Here is an 11455-nt window from a genome sequence, read left to right as displayed (position 1 = left end):
ACTTTTCGTGCCAGATTATCCGCTTTTACATTTGCACAACGAGAAATTAAAGATAAAGAGAAGGTAGAGAACTCTTCCTTGTCTTAATAACTTATTAATTCAAATATGTTATCTTACTTTGACGTTCAAATATTTTAGCCTATCACTATCCTGTCTGATTTTGCTAATTAAAGACAAATTAATTACGTTGTAATGCCTTTTTTTTAATAGAAAAAAGAAGAAGAAAGTATCCACTCCTTCAAACTTAAATAGTATTCAGTCTTAACTTTAGCAATTTATTAAACATTTTAAAATTTATAATACAAAAGATCCGTGTTTGACATACAAAGGAGAAATATATAAAATTCTACAAGAAAACATTATTCGTAGAATCATAGAAGCGACTTGGGATGGTGAAGGCATTGCAAAGCACAACGGTGAACGGTGCCAAAAAACATCTGATAGGCGTAAAGACTCAATGATAATTCTAAACTTGCAGTTGACAAAAAAAATTAAACTAAATTTGCTCACTTGATTTTTTTAGTTTTTAAATTACCAAATTAAACATATAATTTTTTTATTTTTTTTTGTTTTCATGCATTTAAGTCTTTAAGACGTTGCAATGACGGGTTGGATTATCTACAAACAGTAGGTCATATTTCGACGACAATAAACGTTGGAAATTTGTCGGAAATTCTCCAAAAACTGATAGTTTTTAACGGTTTTCCAATAATACAAAATCTGTCCGAACTGGAGCGTCCAAAATTTGATCCTTTATTTCAAAATTTGATCAGGTGAGAACCTTTTCCAAAGGTGAAATAATAACACTTCCCCCTTCGGGCGACAAAAAAATAATGTTCTTTGTTTTTTGGTCTATGTCGTCAAGAAACAAGTAATCATGATGACGAGGGAAATCCTTACGCTGGTAGAACTTTCAAGCTAACAACACGAAACATCACCTTCGAGCACAATGTGAAGCATAGACAATTCCGTGAGCACAATAAAGATCAATTCTCCCAATATGGTGCCCGCAATTCGATTCTCGTTGGCCACCGAGGTTTTCACCTGGCCCCCTCGGGCCTCCAGGAAACACACTAAGCGTTGGGCTCGGACGGCCCGAAAAGGAACCGGCCTCAAGCTTTAGTGGTAGTCGGGCTTCGGCCCGGATACCTGGATTATCAAAAAAATAAAAAAATAAAATAAAGATCAATTCCTACAGAAAAACAAAATGTTTTAGGAGTCTTACATTAGAAAGGGCTTAATCATATATATAAGGATATACGGGTATTCCATGTCGAAACTCCTAAATTTTGACATGGTTTAGAGTCTAGATTGACCCAAGTTATGTATGTTAACGATTATAAAAGAAGTTCGAGATTCACTTGGAAATTTCAGATCAACAATAACTTTGGACCTAATCTGCTATTATGTAAGGAATCAGAATCATTAGTCACTCCAATGTCATACGATTTTGAAATAAAATCAAACCAATATTCTTGAAGTGCTCTTCGCAAGATGTGGGACAACAACACCTAGTTAGTTATTTAAAGAAAAGGGCAATTGCATGTCTTGTCTAACACATTAGCTCTAATCATATACAGTAAGACCTTTATAATTAAATTAATAATTTCTGGACTGTGATATTTGCTAATTTTAGTTAGCGTCGGTCCCTCATTATCCTATCTGATTCTGTTAGCGATAATTAAGTAATTTCGTACTGACTTTTCAAACTCACACGGCCAAATTGAATAGTATCCTGATAAGTAAGTCTATTATAGAAATAGAAGGCACGTGTAAGGACGAATACTCATCTTAGTTCATTCACATTTACATATAAAAATACTAGGGTTGTTGTAGAGAAGAGTTTATGCATTGTTTTGTGTTCTGAAGCAATGATGTGTTGCTGAGAGAGGATTGATGTTTCTTGTGATGTGCTTGGAAGGTTCTCTTCTATTCGATGTATCAATTGGGTAAAGAAATAAATATTCACAGTTCCATTCTTAATATATTCATTCTTGACTATATGTTTTTCAGTTTCCATGGCTTTTTTAGACTACGCAAAAACAACTTATCTCAAAAGATCTGTGTTTTGACATACAAAGGAAAAATAGAGAACAGAACTAAAATCAAAGCGATTCAATCAACACTTAAATTGGATAAAACATTATGGAGAGAACCAATTGGGTTTATTTGAACAACATAGATCTTAATTACCATATCCAATTGGTCACTTACATTATTGAAGAGAAAGATTAAACCAACTTGAACTTGAGCATAAATTTTAAAACACGACATCACATTTTTGAAGTTGACTCCAAACGACTGACATTAACTCCAGTAGATGAATGACAAATCTCGACTATTTGTTTGAATCATCCTCCGCTTTCTCCACCTTTGTCACGAATGTAACCGGTTTCTTCGGGTGCTCATTTACAGTCAAGTTAAAAATATCTGGCTTTGAGTAATGTCCAACCACATCGAAGTATAACTTGGCTCTTGCTATATCTCCAAGATCTTGATGAAAAAAAGAACGTTACCAATATGCATGATTAGCTCAAAAAAGTTAACATTGTCTATAGCCTAAAATGAATATAAAGAAGACTAGAAAGAGTGTATATATATACCAAGATCAGCTGTGACGAGACCCTCTGATTCATAGTTTGGTCCGGCGAGAACCTGTCCCAAAGGTGAAATAATGACACTTCCACCTCCGGAGACAGTAGGATCATGTTCTTTAGTGTCTACTATGTCATTAAACAAGTAATCAGGATGTTCAGGGAACTCTTTGCGCTTGCAGAACTGGTGCGCTGACAACACGAAACATCCACCTTCTACCGCAATGTGAATCATCGATGCTTGCCATTCCAACGAATAATCAGCAGTAGGTGCACAATAAATCTCAATGCCTGTGCACCAAAAATCGCAAATTTATTAGGAATCTTATATCAAAAGCCGGATATGTCACACTACATTGCATTAAAAGCTGACCTTTAGCGTATAATGCAGTTCTATAGAGGGGCATTCTATTCTCCCAGCAAATAGCAGCACCAATTTTGCCAATGGGAGTGTCGTAAACGGGGATGGTTGATCCGTCCCCTTGACCCCATATGCAACGTTCCAAAGATGTAGGCATGACTTTCCGGTGCTTACCTAAAAACCGACCTTGTGGACTGAAGAAAAGAGCGGTACAATAGAGTGTATAACCATCCTTCTCTATAGCCCCCATTACCAAATGCACATTGTTTTTCCCGGCCAACTCAGCCAATCTTTCTACTTCAGGGCCTGTAGATTCATTACAACATTTACAAGAGTACCAACCATATGCAAGAAATAACCATTTTGTGATCCAGGCTTTGAGAGAGTTCAACTAAACTAGAGCTATAACACTCATAGTGACAAAACAGAGAACTCGAAATGAAACATGTTTTTCCTAAGAGTTAAGTTTACTTTGTTCCAAATAAAATTCAACTGTCCTCAAGACCAACCACAAATAAAAATCATATTCCAGATTTCTGAACCCTTAAGCGTAGCAAAAGATCCGGATACGTTAAAAACAAACCAAAAAAGCCAAAAAAAAAACAGAAAACAAACAGATGTGGACAGAGGAAAACAGTAAAAATATTTCTTTACCTTTGTAAGAAAGCTTTAATATGTTATATTGACAAACAAAGTAATTAAATTATTAATAACAAAGTATATCATATGTTGCCAAGAAGAATAAGACATTCAAGAGTATACATTAAGCGATTTGGATCCGATTTTCACGGATCCTGAATATTATATCATTCATAGCCGAATCTTTTGACTCGATAAAGATCGGATGGTGTTTATATAAACACAAAATAATTGATGATTTTTGTTCAAAAGTTAATTGATTAGTCAAAAATCTATTAAAAGATCAATTTACGGATAAGAACAAAATAAGAAAATGTAATAAACAAAATTATTTAACGGATAAAATACAAGACAAGAAAATGAAAATGCAAATTCGGACACAAAAAAAAAAAAAAGAAGAGTCAACGTAGGTTTTACCAGGAACTTTAATAGCAGAAGCATGGTAGTTGCAGAACTCATCACGCCCTTCTTCGTTATGAACTCCCACCGCTAAACCAAACCTAAAACCACGAGGATAACCACCGATAAACGCCTCCGGGAACAACACTAGCCTCGCACCCTTGCTTGCCGCCTCTACAATAAACTTCTCCGCCTTGTCTACAAATCGAAATGGAACGTTTTGATAAATTTTACATATAAAAAAAATATAGGGGAATTAATGGATAATTAGTGACCTAGAGTGGCGGGAGTATCGTTATAGACGGTGGAAGATTGAATGATGGTAACTCGTACGGTGGAGGATGGGTCAACGCCGTTAATGGGAGTTTTGTTTTTGACTGCTGACATTTCTTCGGTAGTAGACATAGTAACTCAAGTCTTTGTTTCACTTTACACTTTGATGACACTGAGAGACTTGAGAGGCAATATATATAGACTCTTTTTTTTTTTTCTTTGTCAGTAGTGATCAATTTTAGTTAATCTACTTGAGACGGTATTGGAGACCGAACCGGTGGTGGATCATGCGTTCACGTGTTCACTAGTTAAAGGAGACCAACAAAAATTATTGTCTTTTTGATAAAAATAGTAGAGTTTTCGGACTTTTGATCCATAATCTTTTTGATATTCAGATCAGTTGTTAATTATGTATATCGCATTTTAAACGTAAATCACTCTTTTCTAATAGAATTGAATTAGTGATATCTAATATTTATTCTCAAAACTCTTAGACTACAACTTATTATTCTGACTGTAAAATTTATGGATTCCTGTTACTCTATATTCCACGCATTTGCATTTTGCTGAATCATAAAAGGTGATAATTTTTTTTTTTTGGTACTATTTTGCTATGAATCTTTTTCCTTTAATTTTCTCACCGTCCAATCCTTTTTCTTAAAGTCTCGCCATACTATCTAATAAGTTGTATACAACTACTTTGTAGGACCAGTAATTGATTTTTAAATTAAATTTATGAAATTGAAAGGTTTGCAAAAAAGTTTCCTTTTAACGCATGTTCAATAATACAAAAAGATTACAAAGAATTTTGTCTTTTTAATTCTCAAAATTCACAATAAAGAACATTTAGCAATTATGAAATCAGGAAGCTTTGATATCGACTTTATAGTAAAAAATGACAAAATAATAGGAATAAAGGTTTTTCTTTTGCAGAGCAGAAAAGTAACACTCCCAAACCAAATCTTTGATGCCTTAGACAAAAGAGAAAAGGTAAATGAAACACTATAGTATACTAGTTTAAAAAGAATCTGGACACAACACAAGCGGGAAAAGGGGATTTTCATACACGTACTATCGGAACCGTGGATTTTTATACCTCGATATTTTGGTAGTGTATTTTCCAACCCAAACTAAAATAAAATTTGAATTTCATACCTGTATTTGATAAATCGTGCAAAAAAACGGAGTCAATCTAACGGGTGTTAATCAACTCCGTTACGATGCAGAGTCATCGTACACGTGTACGCTGACGTGTATCCCATACGACGTCGTTTTGACAATTGTTCTCAAAAGTTTAAATTTTTTGCAAAATCGGGGATTCGAACCCGTGTCACTTGGCCCAACATCGAGCACCTTTACCAATTCATCCCACAACTCTAATCGAACATACTCCAATCATTTTAAGTTATAAACCTTAATAGTTGTGTGTTTGGAAATAAACCAAACGACGTCGTTTTCAATCGGGAGATTAAGTAACATCGGCGACATCTATGGAACACCGGCGAGCAATGGAAACGTCACTGGTTCGTGTTACGCAACTCCGATGAGCTCTCCAACGCCTAGACGTATGATGGTGACGAAAACGACGACGCCGATAACAGAATTTGACGGCGATCCGGGATTTGCAGAGAGAGCGGCGAGGTTCTCGTGTTTCGGTAGCCGGAGTTTCAACGGCAAAACAAACTCGTCGTTTCTGATTAATAACGAACAACCCGTCGCAACCAATGAGAAAATGCCACGTATATCAAGCAGCCCAGCTCTTAAGCCTCTCGTGTCTCATGTTCCCGCCGGCGAATCGTCCGGTGAATTTTCGCACAATTCGCAGCACTAGAATTCTTATTTTTCCCTCAATTGAAAACGACGTCGTTTGGTTTATTTCCAAACACACAACTATTAAGGTTTATAACTTAAAATGATTGGGCAATGTTCGATTAGAGTTGTGGGATGAATTGGTAAAGGTGCTCGATGTTGGGCCAAGGGACACGGGTTCGAATCCCCGATTTTGCAAAAAAATTAAACTTTTGAGAACAATTATCAAAACGACGTCGTATGGGATACACGTCAGCGTACATGTGTACGATGACTCAGCATCATAACGGAGTTGACTAACACCCGTTAGATTGACTCCGTTTTTTGCACGATTTATCAAATACAGGTATTAAATTCAAATTTTATTTCAGTTTGGGTTGGAAAATACACTACAAAAATGTCGAAGTATAAAAATCCACGGTCCCGATAGTACGGGTATGAAAATCTCCTTTTCCCCAACACAAGCCAAATACATTGACATATACAAGCCAAGGGACACGGGTTCGAATCCCCGATTTTGCAAAAAAATTAAACTTTTGAGAACAATTATCAAAACGACGTCGTATGGGATACACGTCAGCGTACACGTGTACGATGACTCAGCATCATAACGGAGTTGACTAACACCCGTTAGATTGACTCCGTTTTTTGCACGATTTATCAAATACAGGTATTAAATTCAAATTTTATTTCAGTTTGGGTTGGAAAATACACTACAAAAATGTCGAAGTATAAAAATCCACGGTCCCGATAATACGGGTATGAAAATCTCCTTTTCCCCAACACAAGCCAAATACATTGACATATACATCCATATTGTGTATAACTTAAGAATTTCTTATTTTAATTCCTATTACTCCATATATAATTTCATGCATTTTGCTTCCACGTGACAGGTAATAGTTTTCTTTATTTTTCCCTCTCTCGTTTGGTTCTATCTAAGAAGTTGTATGTAATTAATTTAAGAAAATTACTTTTATTTTGCCTGTGTTGTTTCTTTTTACATTAGCACTAAATTTAGCACATGTTTAATACTGTCTCTGTTGCTAGATATTTGATGTTATCTAGATTTTTAGTTTATTTCACAAAGTTTAAATTTTTAGGTTTTTGTTTTATTTTTTACTGATTAAAATTAATATATCGTAAACTTCAAGACGTAATGATTAACTGTTTTCTAATACTATTGGTTCAAAGTTATTAAAAAATATCTAGTATAATAATAATTGACAAATAATTAAACAATGATTGCTTTTTAATATATATGAAAACTGTATAACATCAATTTTTTAAGAACAGAGAGAGTAATACAAAACGATTAGAAAAAACGTTTTTTTGGTGTAACCAGTTTTTTTGTGAGTATACTAGTTAATTACTTAATTATGTAAAGAGCGGGCTTGTTGATTTGACCCCAAAAAATAATAACCATATACGTATAGCAATATTGACTTTTGAATTTCCGGGTTTTGGTTTGCCATTATTATCATCTCTAATTCGGCGAGCTACAAATAATTAAATAAGTAATTTGGTAGTTCTGTCTTGACGGCCAATTTGAATGGTTTTCTGTCTTAGACTATATATTTTTCAGCTTCCATGTTTCTTTGTGATTCTATGCAAATCATGATTCATAACAATTGGCTACATAGTTTTACGGCTGAACAACTTCCGAGATTCAACGCTCAAATTAGATAAAACACAATGGCACAATTTTAAAATACAAGAGGAGATCAGAACCAATTCGTTTTATTCAACAACATAGATCTTACCATTATTACTTGACTCCATAGATCTTACCATTGAAGAGAAAGATAAATAAACTTGAACATAAATATGAAAACTCAACAGAACATTTTTGGACTTACTCCATACGATTGACATAACTCCAGCAGACGAACTTTAAGTCTCTGAGTATTTGTTTGAGTCATCCTCAGCTTTCTCCACCTTCGTCACGAATGTAACCGGTTTCCTCGGGTGCTCATTGACGGTCAAGTGTAAAACATCTGGTCTCGAGTAATGTCCAACCGAATCGAAGTATAACTTGGCTCTTGCTACATCTCCAAGATCTTGATAAAAAATAACGTTATTGATATGATTAGCTCAAAAACAAATTGATGAATATCAAATGAGAGTGTATATACATATACATACCAAGATCAGCTGTGATGAGACCCTCTGATTCAAAGTTTGGTCCGGCGAGAACCTGTCCCAAAGGTGAAATAATGACACTTCCACCTTGGGAGACAATAGCATCATGTTCTTTGTTGTCGTCCCAATCGGTAAACAAGTAGTCCGGATGATCAGGGAAATCTTTACGCTGACAGAATTGGCAAGCCGACAACACGAAACATCCACCTTCGATCGCAATGTGAAGCATCGACGATTGCCATTCCTTCGAACCATCAGCAGTAGGCGCACAATAAATCTCAATGCCTGCGCGCCAAAAATAAAAAATTGTAAGTAATATTTCAATAAAGACTAGATGTGTCAAAACTGCATTGGGTTAAAAACTGACCTTTGGCGTACAATGCAGTTCTATAGAGGGGCATCCTATTCTCCCAGCAAATAGCAGCACCGAGTTTGCCAATGGGAGTGTCGTAAACGGGGATAGTTGATCCGTCCCCTTGACCCCAAATGCAACGTTCCAAAGTTGTGGGCATGAGTTTCCGATGCTTACCCAAGAACTGACCTTGTGGACTAAAGAAAAGAGCTGTGCAATAGAGTGTATACCCATCCTTCTCTATTGCTCCCATTACCAAGTACACATGGTTTTTCCTTGCAACCTCAGCCAATCTTGCTACTTCAGGGCCTTAAGATTCATCACAAAAACCAAACATATGTGCAAGAAAGAGTCATTTTGTGTCCCAAGATTTTGAGATTGCTCAACTAAATTTAAAAACTAGAGCTACAAAATATCACTAATTAGGTGCTTGTTCCATTTAATTTCCATCTAAAAGTGACAAAAACGGAAAACTCGAAATCAAACATGTTTATCCTCAAAGTTGAGGTTTCTTTGTTCCAACTAAAATTCCATTCCATTGTCCACAACGTATATATACATCTCCATGACTCCAACCACAGCCAACATAACCAAACAAAAATCACAATCCAGCAACCAAATAAAGGAGAAATAAAAAATCTTTAATAATATAACGTTTATAATTTTTTGGTCAAAATATATAACATTTAATGTAACATCTTTAAAGAGTAATTTTAAAAGATAAAGATCCGGATATCCAAAATTTTTTTGACCCAATAGGTTTGGATCCGATATCGGGTGGTGTACTTTGAATACACTTGTACGTACTAGATAAGCATACAATAATTGAGGTTAGAGTTCAAAGTTATTGATTGGTTAAAACCCTTGTTTGAAAAATCGCTAGGCGTTAGTCGGGCGCTCGGCATGGGCCTAGCGATTAATCAGAAAATCGGATTAAAATCGGGGATTAATCGGGGATTAGTTTTAGGGTTATTTTAATATTTTTAAAATATATTAATCCAATATTGTAAAAATTTATGATTTTTATTACAAATTTATGATTTTTATTAAAATTTGAACACAAGTTATTGTAAAACATCACAAACTCACCATTCAAATGATTGAATAACAAAAATAAAAGGTTTTTTTATACTTGCAATCTAAAAAATAATCGGGGTATATAAGATAAGGTGGAAAATAATCGGATTAGGCGGGAAGTAATCGGATTAGGCGGAGAATAATCGGGTTACTGATTTTTTAGGGGATTAGTCATTAATCGAGGCGGATAGGGTGGGCCTAGCGATTAAGCGGGGAGTAATCGGGGCTAGGCGGGGATTTTTAGAACAGGGGTTAAAACAGTGTAAGAAAATCATTTCATGGATAAAAATACAGGGATTATTGTTTAAAATGCCCTTTTTTTGGGAAAAACTTACGAAAATGCCTTTTTTTGAATAGTTTACGGATTTTGCCCTTTTTAACACTTAAAAATGTACGTATTTAGGATTTTTTTTTCCAAAAATACGTACTTTATACCAAATACTAAACCCTAAGAACAAATGGAACCGACTAAACCCAAACATAAAGAGTGAAACGCATGTTAAATCATATTTTTGGAGCATGAAAAAAGGCAAAATGCATAAACTATTCAAAAAAGGGCAAAATCCACAAATGCCCTTATGAAAAAGGACAAAATCCGTAATTTATTCTAAAAATACAAGATAAGAAAACAAAAAGTCAAACATAGATTCCTGGAAGTAAATAGTAAATACCAGGAACATGAATAGCAGAAGCATGGTACTTGCGAAACTCATCACGCCCTTCTTCATTATGAACTCCCACAGCTAAACCGAACCTAAAACCACGAGGATAGCCACCGATAAACGCCTCCGGGAACAGCACCAACTCCGCTCCCTTGCTCGCCGCCTCCACAATATACTTCTCCGCCTTGTCTACAAATTGAAATGGAACGTTTTGATAAATTTTACATATCAAAAAAAAAAGAAAAACTATGTGAAGAATAAATGGATTACTTACCTAATGTGGCGGGGGTATCGTTATAGACGGTGGACGATTGAACGATTGTAACTCGCACGGTGGAGGATGGGGCAACGCCGTTAAACGGAGTTGTGTTTTTGACAGTTGACATTTCTTTAGTACTAGACATATTAACTCAAGTCTTTGTTTTTTACTTTGGTGCATGATACTGAGAGACTTGAGAGAGCCAATATATAGATTTTTTTTTTTGGGTTGTGTGGTCACATTTTAGTTTCCTATTGGAGACGGTAACGAGATCGAACCAGTGGTGGAAATGAAATGAGGTGGGACTAGCCCACATGATTTTTTTCCTCATATGTAAGAAAGAAGAAAATATCTAATTCTCTGCATTAATTTGTTTTTGTTTTTGGTAAAGTTCACATCAAATCAATCTTGACTCTGATACCTTTCTACTAATTGAGAAGTAAATAATTTTTTTCCTACGAATTAAACTGTACAAGAGAACCAAAATTGACATAACCAGCCGATGCTATAATTCCTTTTTTTTTTTTTTTGGACAAACCGATGCTATAATTCCTAAAAGATAAAAAGAGTTGGAAAAAACTGGTTAAGAATAATTACAGACGCTAGTTTACAAAGAATTTGGACACAATAAAGCCAAACGAAAAAGAGTAAGACAAGTGAATTACCAAATAAAAAAGGAAAAAATTTCTTTTATGGATTCCTGAAACTTCGAATTCGATGCATTTTTTACACAAAAATATTCAATGCATTTTGATTCCTCATAATAGACAATACTATATCTATTTTTTTTAACGTCTTAATTTATTATTTATTGTAAATTATGAGAACTGTTAAATAGACGATTTTACAACGGACAATTGCTTCTGATTCTTATTAGATCCACGACGG

At 34.9% G+C, this 11455-nt stretch overlaps 2 protein-coding genes across 2 annotated transcripts; both read right to left on the bottom strand.

Moving 5' to 3' along the window:
• Positions 1 to 2100: 2100 nt before the first annotated feature.
• LOC9311726 (nitrilase 3) lies at positions 2101 to 4482 on the bottom strand. Its single transcript, XM_021025844.1, has 5 exons — positions 4269 to 4482; positions 4012 to 4191; positions 2968 to 3261; positions 2604 to 2885; positions 2101 to 2493 (listed from the first exon to the last, which is right to left on the bottom strand). Exons 1-5 carry the CDS (start codon positions 4396 to 4398, stop codon positions 2339 to 2341), a joined length of 1041 nt encoding a protein of 346 aa, XP_020881503.1. The 5' UTR covers positions 4399 to 4482; the 3' UTR covers positions 2101 to 2338.
• Positions 4483 to 7741: 3259 nt separating this feature from the next.
• On the bottom strand, positions 7742 to 10762 carry LOC110228405 (nitrilase 1). Its single transcript, XM_021025843.1, has 5 exons — positions 10583 to 10762; positions 10318 to 10497; positions 8585 to 8878; positions 8221 to 8502; positions 7742 to 8135 (listed from the first exon to the last, which is right to left on the bottom strand). Exons 1-5 carry the CDS (start codon positions 10710 to 10712, stop codon positions 7969 to 7971), a joined length of 1053 nt encoding a protein of 350 aa, XP_020881502.1. The 5' UTR covers positions 10713 to 10762; the 3' UTR covers positions 7742 to 7968.
• Between the last annotated feature and the right edge of the window lie 693 nt (positions 10763 to 11455).

Source organism: Arabidopsis lyrata, assembly GCF_000004255.2.
Source record: "Arabidopsis lyrata subsp. lyrata unplaced genomic scaffold ARALYscaffold_5, whole genome shotgun sequence".
In the NCBI taxonomy this organism is placed as follows: domain Eukaryota; kingdom Viridiplantae; phylum Streptophyta; class Magnoliopsida; order Brassicales; family Brassicaceae; genus Arabidopsis; species Arabidopsis lyrata.
This window is presented reverse-complemented; position numbering and strand designations above follow the sequence as displayed.